The sequence below is a fragment of the Oncorhynchus clarkii genome, chromosome 21, assembly GCF_045791955.1.
Source record: "Oncorhynchus clarkii lewisi isolate Uvic-CL-2024 chromosome 21, UVic_Ocla_1.0, whole genome shotgun sequence".
Lineage (NCBI taxonomy): Eukaryota > Metazoa > Chordata > Actinopteri > Salmoniformes > Salmonidae > Oncorhynchus > Oncorhynchus clarkii.
Window position 1 is genome coordinate 28,558,864 of NC_092167.1, and position 18,780 is coordinate 28,577,643.

General features: G+C 42.6%; 1 protein-coding gene across 1 annotated transcript; it reads left to right on the forward strand.

The window, feature by feature from the left end:
* The first annotated feature begins 1,838 nt into the window (after positions 1-1,838).
* LOC139379375 (arachidonate 12-lipoxygenase) lies at positions 1,839-18,566 on the forward strand. Its single transcript, XM_071122184.1, has 14 exons — positions 1,839-2,271; positions 4,958-5,113; positions 5,234-5,435; positions 8,020-8,101; positions 8,252-8,374; positions 8,711-8,817; positions 10,820-10,992; positions 14,136-14,279; positions 14,423-14,626; positions 14,709-14,795; positions 14,984-15,153; positions 15,582-15,804; positions 15,904-16,074; positions 16,316-18,566. Exons 2-14 carry the CDS (start codon positions 4,967-4,969, stop codon positions 16,493-16,495), a joined length of 2,013 nt encoding a protein of 670 aa, XP_070978285.1. The 5' UTR covers positions 1,839-2,271; positions 4,958-4,966; the 3' UTR covers positions 16,496-18,566.
* The last annotated feature ends 214 nt before the right edge of the window (positions 18,567-18,780 follow it).

An 18,780-nucleotide genomic window follows, 5' to 3' on the forward strand; every position in this document is an offset into this window, starting at 1 on the left:
CCAATCACATCAGATCTTTTTCAGAGCTGATCTAATTGTTCAAAAGACGGATTTAGTGAAATAAATATCAGAACTGGGCTGCCTGTGTAAACACAGCCAGCCATAGAGGTTGGAATTAGATCGGTCTTAAACCACGTTTCGTCTTGAATGCAGGACAATAGATGCATTTGTAATAAAACTCTCTGGACTATTATTATTTAAAAAACGCTTCAATTATTTTACATCAAAACATAAAGACTTTGCAGCTCGTACTGGTGTGTGCTGTGTTACTGAGTGGAGTAGTCGCGTGTTTTTGGATCTTTATAGACAGTATATGACTTCTGTTCTTTTTGTTCTCCCGTCTTTTCTTACAAAATAAACGTCAAATGCAAACCTGTTGAAACGGATAACTGCTAAGTCTCTATTGTCTTGTCTCAGGAGCCGTTTCAGTTTGTGTGTTCACTTTGGGAATGAGTCAACTTGGGTTTTTATGCTGTGTTGAGGGTGTGAACCTGCCTTGTCAATGCTTAATTTAGAGGCGTAAGTGTATGCAGACATTCTGTGAAGGTTTTGAAGTTGTTCCTTCATCCTACATACACCCAAACAACTTTACTGCTAAAAACTGTTTTTGCAATACCAAATGTTCTCCACTTAGGAAATGTACGCCTTTCCTACACACTTCTCAGAAGTTGGTATTCAGACTTACTTGATGCCGGTGGGTAACGGGCTTTGCAGGCGTGGTTTCCATGCGCACGCTGAATACGCAGAATTGAATTCAACCGCTGAAAACCCTCCCACTTGCTGGCCAACGGATTTCCTCTTTGAGTTTTCATTAAATTGATCTTAAGTCATCCCTTTTAAATAAGGTGTACCTTTTCAATTAGAATTTAGTCAACAGACTCACTAGAATCCATTTGAGCGAACGAGTGCAGAATTATAGGGATCACTGAAAGAAAGACCTAAATGGAAATGCAACAGCTGCAAAGATTTTACTGAGTTACAGATCACATAAGGAAATCAGTCAATTGAAATAAATGTATTAGGCCCTAATCTATGGATTTCACATAACTAAGCATAAATATTTATTTCATAACTCCATTTCTTGAACTGCATTGTTGGTTAAGGGCTTTATAAGTAAGCGTTTTACAGTAAGGTTGTGTTCGAAAGCACGTGACAAAATAACATTTTATTTGAATACTGTGTCGAATCTAGGTTGAATCCTGGGGCATCTTGACTGAGCGTTTTTAACAGAGTTTTGTGATGGGGACCTGTCGGTTAAGTTTTTGCCCAAAGATGACACGTTTAGAACCAGCATGATTCTAGCCCACGGGATGAAGCAGCAGATCCTGTCACCGTCTACACATTCCACACTAACGCTCACAATCTATCCCTCTTGGACGAAACACAATAGGGCAGTCTCTAAGGCAACTCCCATTTTGCAGATAGAAGTAAGGTCTACTCAGACCGCATCTCTTAGATGTGTAAAAGCTATACGCAGAGTGACATTATGCATGTTGACATGTGCGAGAACCTCATTTGAATTTGTGAAGTCCTATTTTCTCTGAATACATTTCATTTTATTTATTTTTTGACTCAGTATTGTGCTTCTCTGTAGGGGTTGTCTGAAGAGAACATCAGATATGACACCAATTATATAGTGTATATATATATAGTATATAACATAGTGTGTAAACAATTACACAGTAAGTTCAGGAGAGGTGCTTGTTGTGTTGGTTACATATTTTTAGACTAGGTTTTTGCATGATGCCTCAGTGGTCTTTTGTATGCCTTATCTCTCTGTATGTGCTCATAGAGGTTGGTGTACTTCTCATTTCCTTGTGCTAGAGAGAGAAAGAGAGAGAGAGAAGGGGAGAGGTGCCAGAGGGAGGAGGGCATGTAGACATAAAGTGATAGAGGGAGGGGGAGAGAGAGAAGCCAAGTCATTAGCTTGGAAACGTGGACAGGTAGTGAGAGGGTGTGAATGAAAGAGGATTTTTTTTTGAAGTGTAGCAGACTGCTGGTGGATGACTGAACCGGTTGACAGTGGAGTGGACTGACTAACTTTCTGAGTGAGATTTCAGAGAGAGGGAAGAGAGGAGAGAGAGAGGGAGGGTTGCTCTGGAGTGAAGAAAATTTGCACTCTACACAAAGAAAGAGAGAGAGTGAGGGAAGAGGAAATAGGGACGGGGGAAGAGTTAGGTACACGGAAATAAACAGGAGAGAGAAAGAGGTGTAGAGAAAAGTGTTCGGAGCCTAACAGTGAATGTTCTATCTTTCCCTAACAGCAGTGAGGTAAGTTCTTCCTTATACTGTCTGATGAACAAACTGTACACACATTCTGAATGGATATGAATGAATGCATTTAGTCTGCAATAGATTACATAAGGACTAGATTACATACCTAAGGGAATGCTATAGGAATGCAAGGTAGAAAAGTACTGGAATGCAAGGTAGAAAAGTACTGAAATGTAAAGTAGAAAAGTACTGAAATGCAAGGTAGAAAAGTACTGAAATGCAAGGTAGAAAAGTACTGAAATGCAAGGTAGAAAAGTACTGAAATGCAAAGTAGAAAAGTACTTGTTTCCAACAAGTTAGTTTGTCAAATTTCTGCCCTGCTGGAGCTCTTCCGGTCAACGTTAAGCACCGTTATTGCGAAGTTGGAAATGTCTAGGAGCAAAAACGGCTCAGCCGTGAAGTGATAGGCCACACAAGCTCACAGAACGGGAACGCCGACGGCTGAAGCGCGTAGAGCATAAAAGTCGACTGTCCTTGGTTGCGAACACTCACTACCGAGTTCCAAACTGCCCCTGGAAGCAACATCAGCACAAGAACTGTTTTTTGTCGGGAGCTTCATGAAATGACTTTCCATGGCCGAGCAGCCGCACACAAGCCTAAGATCACCATGTGCAATGCCAAGGTGTCGACTGAAAAATCTGGGTTTGGCGGATGCCAGGAGAACGCTCCCTGCCCGAATGCATAGGGTGCCATTTGGAAGGCAGGCAAAGTTAATAAGTGATATTGCCATAGGGAAAGGGCTGGACCAGCTACACGCTGTAAAAAAAAAACGATAAAAGCACAAGTGCAAACATTAGCTTTAAGTTATGAGTCTTGGGTGCGTTTTTCTCAGCTCACAGTCTCTCCATTGTTTTAGAGCGAGGGGTGCCGTACCTATTGGGTGTGTACCGATAACTGTGTGCCTGACGTAGGCTATTAATCCATGCAAAGTTTCAAAAGTTTATTCGCCACGTACAGGATACAACAGGTAAAACAGTCGAGTTCAATTCTCCCCTTGAGAGCTCTTTCCCAACAATGCAGTGATAATAATATAGATAATAATGGAAAATATAATATACAAATGTTTAAAAAACACATGAACTACAATAAGAGTTAAAGTAACATTAGAATGCAAGTATATACAGGTCAGTGCCAGGTCACCTTATTCACTGGAGCGGTTCAGGTGGGTTTATACATAAAAAGTGACTGCTAGTAGGATATGCATGCAAACGGCCAAAAAGCCAAACCTAACATACTATCTGGCAATTAATTTCCAGCAATATTGCCCATCTGTCTGTGTGGTGCGTGCGTTTGTCTATCACTCTGTGTGTACCAGTTGATGTGATAACAGTCTTGTGGGTTGACAGAAAAACTTTCCCCAAAAAGTTCTCAATTAGGCCTAAATGTTAACTGCAAAGTAGGCTTACCTGTCAAATTAATCAATAATTTGTATCTATTTTTTTGTATTGTTATTTGCTAACTTTGCCATGAGATGAGCAGCAGCAGTACAGAACCATTGCTAGACCGGCACATTAGATGACACATTCTTCACTCGCTAGATGTGCAACTAAAGGGCCAGATGGCAAACAAAGGGGAATTACACTCAAAAATCTATTTGTTCGTTTTTTTGCCAGACCTATAAAAAAAATTGGTCTTCTGGTGTGATTTAAGCATGAAATGGACTCACAACATCCAAATTCGTTGTTTCTCTATGAGCAATTGTAATTTCTAGTGCAAATAATATTCTAAAACCAGGAAAAATCCCAGATCATTTTGTTTGGGGAAAATACTAAACTGATATCATAGTGCTTAACCCTTAGAGATAAGCACGACGCAATGCGGAGTGCCTGGATACAGCCCTTAGCCGTGATATATTGACCATATACCACAAACCCCTGAGGTGCCTTATTGCTATTATAAACCGGGTAACAACGTAATTAGAGCAGTAAAAATGTTTTGTCATACCCGTGGTATACGGTCTGATATACCACAGCTGTCAGCCAAACAGCATTCAGGGATTGAACCACCCAGTTTATAACAACCATTATTTTACCAGGTATATTGACAGAAAGCACTACCTTCTCTGGTACACTAAGGACCTGGGGGAAGAGTTGCAGGGGAGAGGAGAAAAGAAGAATGTGAAAAGAAGAATTTGAAAGCTCAAAAAATATATATATAGCACGCGACGTTTCATTTAAAAAAAAAATGTTTAAGTAGCTCTCCTGCTAGAAAAGGTTGGAGACACCTGGTCTATGGTGTCTGGGATGATGGAGGTTATGTGTACCATGACCAGCATTTCAAAGCACTTCATGATTACAGATGTTAGTGCTACAGAGAGGTAGTCTATGTCGCAGGTAGCCTTAGAGCTCCTGAGAGCAGGAATGATGGTGGTCAGCTTGAGACATGTCGGGATTATAGACTGCGATAAGGAGAGATTGAAAATGACCATGAAATTGCCTGCCAGCTGGTCTACCTTTAGGCACAGATATAGGATCAGGTTACCCTCCTCAAGTCTTAACCTGAACCATAAGAGGATAAACATTGAGAGATCAGTGTTTGAGGACACACCAGACTCCACAGCCCCTATGCATCACACTCAGAAATGTTCTGACATAGAGCCAACAACCTCAGCCTTGTGTGTGTGTGTGTGTGTGTGTGTGTGTGTGTGTGTGTGTGTGTATGTGTGCGTGCATGCATGTACCAGTGTTTTTAGATGGAGGAATATAAGGTGACAGTTGCCACAGGCACATCAGAGTATTCCGGCACCAATAACTACATATATGTCACCCTGGTTGGAGAGAATGGACAGACTGAGAGAACAATCCTTGACAACCCTGGACTGGACTTCTGTAGAGGAGCTGTAAGTAGGGCTGTGTTGTGCGTGTGATCCAAGAGGAGTACAAGGTGTATGTGTGCGTCATTTTTAGGTAGGTTCATATCAAGTGTGTGTGCCTCTCCCCCCCCCCCCCCCCCCCCCCAGGTGGATGAGTACAAGGTGTGTAGCCCAGCCCCTCTGGGTCCTCTCCTCCTGGTTCGTCTGGAGAAGCAGCGTTACTGGGTGGAGGATAACTGGTTCTGTCGCTATGTCACTGTGGAGCCACCAGGTGGTGGTATAGCCCTCACCTTCCCCTGCTACCGCTGGCTCATAGGAGACGTCAAGGTGGAGATACGAGAAGGCACAGGTAATTAATTGGTAAAGGAAAGAAGTTGCCCCTCAATATACTGCTCTCAAGTCAGTTTGCGTTTTTTTCCCTTTCGTGTTAAAGGTTAATGTTTTGGGGTGAGAAAGCAGATCCTAGATCTGTGTCCTAGATTTGGTCACCAGAATAGCTTCAATGCACCTTGGCATAGAAATTCCATCATTTGATGTTTAGTTGTTGGTGGTGCAAAACGCTGTCTCGGGCTGCTCCGAAAATTCCCATAAGTGTTCACACACACACACCTTTCAAAACCCCTCTGCTCATTTGACACTCCTCTTTCAAAGTCACTGAGATCTCTTCTAGCCATGGTAGCCAAAATAATGAACAACTGGGCATTTTTATACATGACTCTAAGCATGATGGGATATTAATTGCTTAATTAACTCTGGAACCACACCTGTGCAAAATGACGCCGGAGGGGAGGGCTGCCGTTTCATCAGCTCTTAACCAACCATACTATTTTGTTTTGTTATTTCGCGTTGTCTTGTTTTGTACACAATGTTGCTGCTACTGTCTCTTATGACCGAAAATACATATTCTGGACATCAGAACTGGGATTACTCACCTCAAATTGAAGAAGAACTCTCGCTCGTCGGATGTGGCAGGGCCTCCAAACTATTACGGACCACAAAGGGAAGCACAGCCGAGAGCTGCCCAGTGACACGAGCCTACCAGACGAGCTAAATCAATTCTATGCTCGCTTCGAGGCAGGTAACACTGAAACATGCATGAGAGCATCAGCTGTTCCGAATGACTGTGTGATCACGCTCTCCGCAGCCGATGTGAGTAAGACCTTTAAACAGGTCAACATTCACAAGGCCGCTGGGCCAGATGGATTACCAGGACGTGTATTGCGAGCATGCGCTGACCAACTGGCAAATGTCTTCACTGACATTTTCAACCTCCCCGTGTCCGAGTCTGTAACACCAACATGTTTCAAGCAGACCACCATAGTCCCTGTGCCCAAGAACACTAAGGTAACCTGCCTAAATGACTACCGACCTGTAGCACTCACATTGTAGCCATGAAATGCTTTGAAAGGCTGGTCATGGCTCACATCAACACCATTATCCCAGAAACCCTAGACCCACTCCAATTTGCATACCGCACCAACAGATCCACAGATGACGCAATCTCTAATGCACTCTACACTGCCCTTCCCCACCTGGACAAAAGGAACATCCATGTGAGAATGCTGTTCATTGACTACAGCTCAGCGTTCAACACCATAGTGCCCACAAAGCTCATCACTAAGCTAAGGACCCTGGAACTAAACACCTCCCTCTGCAACTGGATCCTGGACTTCCTGACGCCCCCAGGTGTTGAGGGTAGGTAACAACACATCCGCCACACTGATCCCCTCAGGGTACTCCCTGTTCATTCATGACTGCACGGCCAGGCACAACTCCAACACCATCCTTTTCTGATGACACAGCAGTGGTAGGCCTGATCAACGACGAGACAACCTATAGGGAGGAGGTCAGAGACCTGACCGTGTGATGCAAGGGCAACAACCTCTCCCTCAACGTGATCAAGACAAAGGAGATGATTGTGGACTACAGGAAAAGGAGGACCGAGCACGCCCTCATTCTCATCGACGGGGCTGCAGTGGAGCAGGTTGAGAGCTTCAAGTTCCTTGGTGTCCACATCACCAACAAACTAGCATGGTCCACCAAGACAGTTGTGAAGAGGGCACGACAAAACCTATTCCCCCTTAGAAGACTGAAAAGATTTGGCATGGGTCCTCAGATCCTCAAAAGGTTTTATAGCTGCACCATCGAGAGCATCCTGACGGGTTGCATCACTTCCTGGTAAGGCAACTGCTCGGCCTCTGATCACAAGGCACTATAGAGGGTAGTGTGAACGGCCCAGTTCATCACTGGGGCCAAGCTTTCTGCCATCCAGGACCTCTATACCAGGTGGTGTCAGTGGAAGGCCCTAAAAATGGTCAAAGACTCCAGCCACTCTAGTCATAGACTGTTCTCTCTGCTACTGCACGGCAAGCGGTACCGGAGTGCCAAGTCTAGGTCAAAGAGGCTTCTAAACAGCTTCTACCCCCAAGCCACAAGACTCCTGAACAGCTAATCAAATAGCTACCCAGATTATTTGCATTACCCCCCCCCCCCCCCTTCCATGCTGCTGCTAATCTCTTATTTTCTATGCATAGTCACTTTAATAACTCTACCTACATGTACATATTACCTCAATTACCTCGACACCGGTGCCCCCTGCACAATGACTCTGTATCGGTACTCTCTGTATATAGCCCCGATATTGTTATTTACTGCTGCTCTTTAATTATTTGTATTCTTATCTCTTACATTTTTGGGGGAAATGTTCTTAACTGCATTGTTGGTTAAGGGCTTTGTAAGTAAGCATTTCACTGTAAGGTCCTGTTGTATTCGGCGCATGTGACAAATACAATTTGGATTTGATTTGTGTGGAAGCACCTGCGTTCAATATAATTTGTATCCCTCATTTACTCAAGTGTTCCCTTTACTTTGGCAGTTACCTGTATGTGTGAGTGAGTCATCCCTCTCTCTCGCTGTCTCTCTCCCTCCTTTAGCGAAGAGACTCTGTGAAGATACCTCTCCTCAGCTATTGGCTCACAGAAAAGCAGAACTGCAGGAGAGACAAATTATATACAGGTCAGTAAGATTACAGAAATGTTGTTACACACACACGTGCACACACCTATTTATGTACACAGTCACAGAAATACGAATGCACACACGCGTCCCAATTCCAATCGCTCCAGAAAGAGAGCCTAGTTCTTACAGTTATGTTTGCTTATCCAGATGGACTGCATGGGCTTCTGGGATTCCCAAGTGTATCGATGCCAAGACCGAAGCAGACCTGCATCAGGACGTACGTTTTGACAGCGAGAAAAGGAGCGACTTTGAGGGTTCCTTACACTATGCGTGAGTTACACACATTTTTCTGTGTGATGTTATTCTTACGCATTGACATTCACACATGCTGGTCAAATCTCCCCTAAATCTAATGTAAATCTAATGTAAAATGTCCCTCACTTGCTCAGACATATGTCTTACCCACATTATGTGTCTCAACTTCCCCCTTTCTTAAAAAAATATGTTCCATTTCTCTCTCCTTACCCCACTTCACCCGCTCGATCTCTTTCTCTACCCCCCTCTCTCACCCATCACCCCCTCGCTCTACCCTCTCTCGCACCCATCGCCCCCTCTCTCTACCCTCTCTCACCCATCTCTCCCTCCCTCCCTTCTTCTCTCTCCAAGTATTCTAGAGCTGTCTCTGAAGAAACTAGCCATCAGGTTTGGAAAGTCATGGGATGATCTGGAGGACTTTAAACGATGCTTCTGGAAACTCAAAAGCCCCATAGCTGGTAGAGTACAGTAAAACAAATATACAATATTTACATTCAGTGCTTTAGCCCTCCCTCCCATCTGCATCAGAGGTGTTATTGGTTGTAGAGTACAGGCCGACACTTTTTTTATTGCCAGTCTCTTCCTGTTCCTAATCACAGACATTTAGGAAGGGAGGCCTCGGAGTAATGCAACAACAGTTTTCACCTAACTTAATCAGTGTTTCATCTACTGTTTCACATTGCAATATATGTTCATATAAAGTAATTAGGTCAATTTAGAATATTTTAAAGAATTTATTAAATAATTGTTTCATATATGGTCAATTGATTTTCCCACATTACGTATAACACTTCTCTATATTTACTCTCTCAGTCCTATTATTATACAGTATATCATATATTACTGTTTTTGTAATGCTTTGGTGCTATTTTCACAAGTATTTTGTACCTTTTTACAATTCTTAGTACAAAACTCAAAACGCATCATCACACAGGAAGTCGTTTCAAAACTCTTAAGCACATGTTCAATTGACTTAAGTACAACACACAAAATCATACAGTCACTTTTTCACCAAACTTAGTCAGCGTTTCATCTACCGTTTCACATTGCAACACATGTTCATATGAAGTCGTGGCCTTTTCACAATGCAATGCTCACATTTACTTTTGCTATGATTCTCTTTTTTCTTCAAATACATTTTACTATTACCTAATCCGACGCTTCTTGATGATCACCTAAACGTTTTGGTAAACCTATAGAACTGGTTCGTCTACTACAGATTTTGAGAACTAATTCAAATGTACAGTATGTCTGTAAAGTAGAAACATAAGTATGTATACTCAAATGTACTACTATGATGATTACTTATGATTTTACTTCATAGCAAGTTTTTTTTATTTTTTTGATCTGATATTCGCATGATCAGAGATGTACTGTATGTAACAAATGAAAGTTTATTGGTTGCGTACACAGATTAGCAGATGTTACAGCAGGTGCAGCGAAATGCTTGTGTTTCTAGCTCCTACAGTGCAGTAATACAATACCACTACGCAAATCATCCAAAAAGTCCAAAACAAGGAAGAAATACATCCCCTATAAACTAAACATGTGTCCAGTATTGTATTGTACGTAGTTGCTCGTGTTTCTTGGCCCAAGCAAGTCTCTTCTTATTATTGGTGTCCTTTAGTAGTGGTTTCTTTGCAGCAATTCGACCACGAAGGCCTGAGTCACACAATCTCCTCTGAACAGTTGATGTTGAGATGTGTCTGTTACTTGAACTCTAAAGCATTTATTTGGGCTGCAATTTCTGAGGCTTTTAACTCTAATGAACTTATCCTCTGCAGCAGAGGTAACTCTGGGTCTTCCATTCCTGTAGCGGTCATCATGAGAGCCAGTTTCATCATAGCACTTGATGGTTTTTGCAACTGCACTTGAAGAAACTTTAAAAGTTCTTGAAATGTTCTATATTGACTGACCTTCATGTCTTAAAGTAATGATGGACTGTAGTTTCTCTTTGCTTATTTGAGCTGTTCTTGCCATAATATGGACTTGGTCTTTTACCAAATAGAGCTATCTTCTGTATACCCCCCTACCTTGTCACAACACAACTAATTGGCTCAAACGCATTAAGAAGGAAAGGAATTCCACAAATGAACTTAAGAAGACACACCTGTTAATTGAAATGCATTCCTGGTGACTATCTCATGCAGCTGGTAGAGAGAATGCCAAGAGTGTGCAAAGCTGTCATCAAGGCAAAGGGTGGCTATTTGAAAAATCTCATATATAACACTTTTTTGATTATTACATGATTCCATATGTGTTATTTCATAGTTTTGAGGTCTTCACTATTATTCAACAATGTAGAAAATAGTGAAAATACAGAAAAACCCTTGAATGAGTAGGTATTCTAAAACTTTTGACCGGTAGTGTAGATTATTATATTAATAAATTATTATTGATACATTCAGACAGTACTTTTTCATTCTGTGGTTGATTGATTGATTATCCCTATGGTTCCAGAGTACTGTATGGAGCACTGGAAGGAAGATTGGTTCTTTGGGTACCAGTGTCTGAATGGTTCAAACCCCCGCATGATCCAGCGCTGCAAGGAGCTTCCAGGAAACTTCCCCGTCTCTGGGGACATGGTGCAGGGGTCGCTGGCACCCAGGACCACCCTGGACAAGGAGCTCAAGGTGGGGCCCATCTATCTATCTCTGTTTGACCCCCACTAGGGTCCATCTACCTGTCCTTCTGTGTACGTACCAAAATAGCACCCTATTCCCAAAATCGTGCCCTACTTTTCACCAGAGCTCTAATTGCAAAATAGTGTACTTTTGTCCGGAGCCCTATTCCCTACACTCTTAGAAAAAAGGGTTCCAAAAGGGTTCCTTGGCTGTCCCCATAGGAGCACCCTTTTTGGTTCAATGTAGAACCCTTTTGGGTTCCATGTAGAACCCTCTGTGGAAAGGGTTCTACGTGGAACCCAAAAATGTTCTACCTGGAGCAAAAAAGGGTTCTTCTATGGGGAGACCTAAAGAACCGTCGTAGGTTCTAGAGAACACTTTTTTTCTAATAATGTATATAGTGCATTACTTTTCACCAGAGATCTTTTCCCTGGTGCACTACTTTTAAACAGAGCTCTATTCCCTATATAGTGCACTACTTTTAAACAGAGCTCTATTCCCTATATAGTGCACTACTTTTAAACAGAGCTCTATTCCCTATATAGTGCACTACTTTTAAACAGAGCTCTATTCCCTATATAGTGCTCTACTTTTAAACAGAGCTCTATTCCCTATATAGTGCTCTACTTTTAAACAGAGCTCTATTCCCTATATAGTGCACTACTTTTAAACAGAGCTCTATTCCCTATATAGTGCTCTACTTTTAAACAGAGCTCTATTCCCTATATAGTGCTCTACTTTTAAACAGAGCTCTATTCCCTATATAGTGCACTACTTTTGACCAGAGCCTTTTCTCTATATGGGTGACTCTACAGAAGTGGTGTAAATTGCTGTCCCACACCAGAAAAATATTTTTTTAAACAATTATGTCTCCAAACTTAGGACATTTATTTACATCATGATATGTTCTAATTGAATCCAAGGCAATAACAAACATATAAGTTAATATAGTACAAAGTAACCGTTTATACACCTGTCCCAAACCCTGATTTCCTAAACTTCATGTTTGAAAATAAAGCAATGTAAAAAATAATATTACACTTTCATTTCAATAGAACACCTTGAGTTGTTCTATTATTACTTTGAAAGATACTGATCTAATTATTTGTTTGGGTTATTTTTAAACACCTTTTGATGTCACTCCCGAAACACACACTTTAAAAGACTGTAGAATGAAGGTGCCTTAAGCTACAACCCTACAAATACCACCAGGTGATGGGATTGCACCCCTGTCCAGGATGGCCACATGGCGAGTAGTCTGTCTGCAAACATTTTGGAGAAATTTTGTGAGCAAGTTGGTAAATCTTAATGTATTTTGAAGTGCCACTACGAACATCTAATACAGTTGAAGTCAGAAGTTTACATACACTTAGGTTGGAGTCATTAAAACTCGTTTTTCAACCACTCCACAAATTTCTTGTTAACAATCTATAGTTTTGGCAATTTAGTTTCATAGTTTTGTCACTTAGGACATCTACTTTGTGCATGACACAAGTAATTTTCCCAACAATTGTTTACAGACAGATTATTTCACTTATAATTCACTGAATCACAATTCCAGTGGGTCAGAAGTTTACATACACTAAGTTGACTGGGCCTTTAAACAGCTTGGAAAATTCCAGAAAATGATGTCATGGCTTTAGAAGCTTCTGACATAATTTGAGTCAATTGGAGGTGTACCTGTGGATGTATTTCAAGGCCTACCTTCAAACTCAGTGCCTCTTCGCTTGACATCATCATCAAAAAATGTAGAAATCCACAAGTCTGGTTTATCCTTGGGAGCAATTTCCAAACGCCTGAAGGTACCACGTTCATCTGTACAAACAATAGCATGCAAGTATAAACACCATGAGACCACGCAGCCATCATACCGCTCAGGAAGGAGGTGCGTTCTGTCTCCTAGAGATTAACGTACTTTGGTGCGAAAAGTACAAATCAATCCCAGAACAACAGCAAAGGACCTTGTGAAGATGCTGGAGGAAACCGGTACAAAAGTATCTATATCCACAGTAAAACGAGTCCTATATTGACATAACCTGAAAGGCCGCTGCTCCAAAACTGCCATTAAAAAAAGCCAGACTACGGTTTGCAACTGCACATGGGGACAAAGATCGTACTTTTTGGAGAAATGTCCTCTGGTCTGATGAAACAAAAATAACTGTTTGGCCATAATGACCATCGTTATGTTTGGAGGAAAAAGGGGGAGGCTTGCAAGCCGAAGAACACCATCCCAACCGTGAAGCACGGGGGTGGCAGCATCATGTAGTGGGGATGCTTTGCTGCAGGAGGGACTGGTGCACTTCACAAATGTGTCTGTTCCTTGAACTCTGTGAAGCATATATTTGGGCTGCAATTTCTGGGGCTTTTAACTCTAATGAACTTGTCGTCTGCAGCAGAGGTAACTCTGGGTCTTCCATTCCTGTGGCGGTCCTCATGAGAGCCAGTTTCATCATAGCGCTTGATGGTTTTTGCGATTGCACTTGAAGAAACATTCAAGTTTCTGAAATGTTGCGGATTGACTGATCATCATGTCTTAAAGTAATGATGGACTGTCGTTTCTCTTTGCTTATTTGAGCTGTTCTTGCCATAATATGGACTTGGTCTTTTACCAAATAGGGCTATTGTCTGTACACCACCCCTACCTTGTCACAACACAACTGATTGGCTCATACGCATTAAGGAAATAAATTCCGGTGTAACTTTTAAGAAGGCACACCTGTTAATTGAAATGCATTCCAGGTCCTCATAAAGCTGGTTGAGAGAATGGCAAGAATCTGCAAAGCTGTCATCAAGGCATAGGGTGGCTACTTTGAAGAATCTAAAATAGATTTAGATTTGTTTAACACTTCTTTAGTTACTACATGATTCCATGTGTAATTTCATAGTTTTGATTACTTCACCATTATTCTACAACGTAGAAAATAGTCAAAATAAAGAAAAACCCTTGAATGAGTAGGTGTGTCCAAACTTTTGACTGGTACTGTATATATACACATTTACCCAAAAATATATATGGGATTTGGAAATGATGCAGTTGATTACATTGACAGAACTGCAATATTAAAGCTGATCTACCCCCTAAAAAAAATACTATCTTAACCCTAGCCTCAGCTGCCTCTACAGATTTTCCGCTCTCCTCCCTTCATCTCTAGGCTGGTAACATCTACTTGATTGACTATGCCATTATGGATGGTGTTCCCACCAATGTAATCAGGGGGAAACCACAGTACATCGCTGCACCTCTGTGTCTACTATATGAGCACCCTGACCAGGGACTCATACCCATTGCCATACAGGTAGGACTGGACACACACACACACACACACACACACACACACACACACACACACACACACACACACACACACACACACACACACACACACACACACACACACACACACACACACACACACTATTAATCCCTTCTCTTTTCTAGCTAGGACAGACTCCTGGCTTGGACACCCCCATCTTCCTGCCTAATGACCCCCCCCTGGCCTGGCTATTGGCTAAGATTTGGGTCCGTCACTCAGAGTTCCAGGTGTTCCAGTTGCTGTCACACCTGTTGAGAACGCACCTGTTGGTAGAAGTGTTCTGTGTGGCTACGTTACGTCAACTTCCCGCTGTACACCCTGTATACAAGGTAGGAGCGTGTGTGCGTGTATGTGCGCGAGCGTGAACGTGTGTGCGTGTGTTGCTGTCTCATCCCCCTCTCTTGTCTTTAGCTCCTGGCTCCCCACCTGCGCTACACTCTGGAGATCAACTGCAGGGGACGGACTCAGCTCGTCTCCGCTGACGGCATCTTCAAAAGGGTCAGCTCGCTATTCTCTTCTTTGACGATTCATTTTCCCCATTTCGCCAAATTTTGTAACTCCCCCCCGAATGTGCGAAATGTCATATAGGGACACAGATAGGACAGCTTTGAAAGTGGTGGACCAGTGGTTAGATTTCCCACCATTGCGGTCTAAGCTGACAGCATCCTCCTGCTCTCTTCCTCCAGGTAGTGTCTACAGGAGGGGAGGGCCTGCTCGTCCTGTCCCAGAGAGAGTACAAGGTCCTGACCTACCGCTCTCTCCAGCCCTGCTGGGACTTCCAACAGCGCGGAGCCACCACGCTCAAAGACTACTTCTACAGGGAGCACAGCATCATGCTGTGGGACGCCATACACAGGTTTTTACTTATTTTACCCCTCTGCGGCTGTCGTCGAAATGGCATCTTATTCCCTATAGGCCCTGGTCAACAGCATTGCACTAAATGGGGGAATAGGGTGCAGAGCCACTAAGCTCAGAGACTACTTCTACATGGAACACAGTCTGATGCCGTGGGACGCCATACACAGGTGCAATACCCGTGTGACCACTTCTTTATGACCACAGACACATTGTTTATTAGGTTGTAAGTGGAAAGCAAGGAGGGGACATGCTCTTAGGCCTGAAATATGGACATGCTGAAATTCATATTGGGGAAAATAAGACGTTCTAATCGTTGTGCAGTATTAACTCCTTTAATTAGCCTTCTCTTACTCTCCATCTTTATTTCTACTTCACTGTTTGTTTACCCGCCCCTCCCTCCCTCCCTCTCTCTCCGCCCCTCCATAGTTTTGTCTCAGGGATGATATCTGTGTACTACCAATGTGACAGTGATGTGGTGGAGGACCCTGAGCTACAGACCTGGATAAAGGACATCGCTGAGGAGGGCTTTGTCGATGTCCCCACGTTTGGCTTGTCCAACGAACTCAAAAACAAAGCAGAGCTGGTTACCTTGCTGAGTGTAGCCATCTTCACGAGCACAGCACAGCACGCAGCCACCAACAATGGACAGGTACTTCACAAACACAAACACACACACACCAGGCACGCGAACAAGCAAGCACACATGCGCGCACATTTCTATGAACTCACTCCGCTCTCTTTAACATAGTTTGACTGGTGTGCTTGGGTACCCAACACCCCGTGCACCATGCGTCACCCCACGCCAACCGACAAGGATGCTGTTACCATGGAGATGATAATGGACAGCCTGCCTGATGTCAGCCAAACATGTTTGGAGATGGCGATCACATGGCACCTGGGGCGGCCACAACCTGATGCAGTAAGTGAAAGGGTTACGCTGACGCTAGCCAAGCCCATAGAATTCCAGTCAAACTTGTGAGTAGTTACGCATATTATTTTAAGTGGGGGTGGTACCACCTCAACATACATTTTTGGTTCCATTTCAAAACGCTTTCTCCCGTTTGCTCCAACTGAATGAAACCCTTGTCTAACACCTCCTTTCGTTCTTTCTCTCCCGCTCTCTCTCTCTCTCTCTTCCGCTATCCCCCTCTCTGCTCCAGGTCCCATTGGGTCAGTATCCAGAGCAGTACTTCACTGAGCCACAGGCCCAGGAGGTGATTGACAGGTTCAGAAAGGAACTGAAGGATATAGAGGACCACATCCTGAGCCAGAACCAGGGACTGGAGCTACCTTACCTCTTCCTCCTGCCCAGTCGCATCGAGAACAGCATTACTATATAGATTAGACCCCAATGTCTTATCACCATTACTTTTTTACTAACTGAGGAGCAGGGCCGGACAATCGCATTTGGGGCCCCGGGGCCCTGCTGAGGAGCATCCCACTGGGCACAGACATCAGTTCAACTTCTAGTTTTGATATACAGTTCCAGTCAAAAGTTTGGACACACCTACTCATTCAAGGGCTTTTCTTTACTTTGACTATTTTCTACATTGTAGAATAATAGTAAATACATAAAAGCTATGAAATAACACATATGGATTCATGTAGTAACCAACAAAGTGTTAAACATATTCTTCAAAGTAGCCACCCTTTGCCTTGATGACAGCTTTGCACACTCTTGGCATTCTCTCAACCAGCTTCATAAGGTAGTCAGTCACCTGGGATGCATTTCAATTAACAGGTGTGCCTTCTTAAAAGTTAATCTGTGGAATTTCTATCCTTCTTAATGTGTTTGAGACAATCAGTTGTGTTGTGACAAGGTAGGGGTGGTATACAGAAGGTAGCTCTATTTGGTAAAAGACCAAGTCCATGTTATGGCAAGAACAGCTCAAATAAGCAAAGAGAAACGACATAAAGGTCAGTCCAAGTACAGTCGCAAAAACCATCAAGCGCTACGATGAAACTGGCTCTCATGAGGACCGCCACAGGAAAGGAAGACACACAGTTACACAGTTACCTCTGCTGCAGAGGATAAGTTCATTAGAATTACCAGCCTCAGAAATTGCAGCCCAAATAAATGCTTCAGAGTTCAAGTAACAGATGCATCTCAACAGCAACTGTTCAGTGGAGACTGCGTGAATCAGGCCTTCATGGTCGATTTTACTACCAAAAAAAAAACACCACTATAGGACACCAATGAGAATTCGAGACTTGCTTGGGCCAAGAAACACAAGCAATGGACATTAGACCAGTGGAAATCTGTCCTTTGGTCTGATGAGTCCAAATTTGAGATTTTTGGTTCCAACCGCCATGTCTTTGTGAGACGTAGAGTAGGTGAATGGATGATCTCCGCATGTGTGGTTCCCACCATGAAGCATGGAGGAGTGATGGTGTGGGGGTGCTTTACTGGTGACACTGTCTGTGATTTATTTAGAATTCAAGGCACATTTAACCAGCGTGGCTACCACAGCATACTGCAGCTATACACCATCCCATCTGGTTTGTGCTTAGTGGAACTATAATTTGTTTATCAGGACAATGATCCAAAACACACCTCCAGGCTTTGTATGGGCTATTTGACCAAGCATGAGATTGATGGAGTGGTGCATCAGATAACCGGGCCTCCACAAACACCCGACCTCAACCCAATTACGATGGTTTAGGATGAGTTGGAGTGAAGAAAAAGCAGCCAACAAGTGCTCAGCATATGAGGGAACTCCTTCAAGACTGTTGGAAAAGCATTCCTCATGAAACTGGTTGAGAGAATGTCAAGAGTGTGTCAAGAGTGTGTAAAGCTATCATCAAGAATCTCATATAAAACATATTGATTTATTTAACACTTTTTTTTGGTTACTACAAGATTTCATGTGTTATTTCATAGTGTTGATGTCTTCACTATTATTCTACAATGTAGAAAATAGTAAAAAAATAAAGAAAAACCCTTGAATGAATAGGTGTGTGCAAACTTTTGACTGGTTCTGTACATTGGTTGAGTTCTCAACTAACGTGAATTCAACGTGAAATCAACAACAAAAATTCACCATGTCATTGGAGTTAGGTTAAAAATTGGGTGAAAAAAAGACTAAATGCTGTTACATTGATCGCTTTTTGCAAATCCAATTCGTTTTCCACGTCATCACATTGATTTTGGGGGTTGAAATTATGTGGAAACAACATTGATTCAATGTTTTTGCCCAGTGGATAGGCCATCAACTATAGTTCTCCAGCAAACACTGCCTTAACCTTTATCTCAGTTAACCCAGAACTAAAATCCAGATTATGCACCAGGACTAAGGGTGCAGTTGAAATCGGTGAGGGGGATACATTTTGGGGGGATTCTTGCATTGGAATTATATTGAATTCTGCTTATATATAATTAGTCTATACCACAATAAACAAAGTTCAAATGCAGATGCTCTGAGATCTTTGAGTGCTTTTGAAATAGCCAATCTCTGCTGTGCTGTATCAGCACAATGGACAGCGCCCTACAACTAGGCCATTTTGGTCATGAATATAAGCTACAAGATAGATAGGCTGTTTGTAATATGTGAATTGCCCTATATGAATGCAGCCTTACACACAGCTGTCTTACCAAAATCATGCAAACTAGATTTTCATGCATGCA

Excerpts from the sequence above, each read along its gene's own strand:
- LOC139379375 (XM_071122184.1), top strand. The coding sequence starts at position 4,967 with ATGGAGGAATATAAGGTGACAGTTGCCACAGGCACATCAGAGTATTCC. Across the intron at positions 5,436-8,019 it reads GGAGATACGAGAAGGCACAG|CGAAGAGACTCTGTGAAGAT; the intron begins GTAATTAATTGG and ends TCCCTCCTTTAG. Across the intron at positions 8,818-10,819 it reads ACTCAAAAGCCCCATAGCTG|AGTACTGTATGGAGCACTGG; the intron begins GTAGAGTACAGT and ends CTATGGTTCCAG.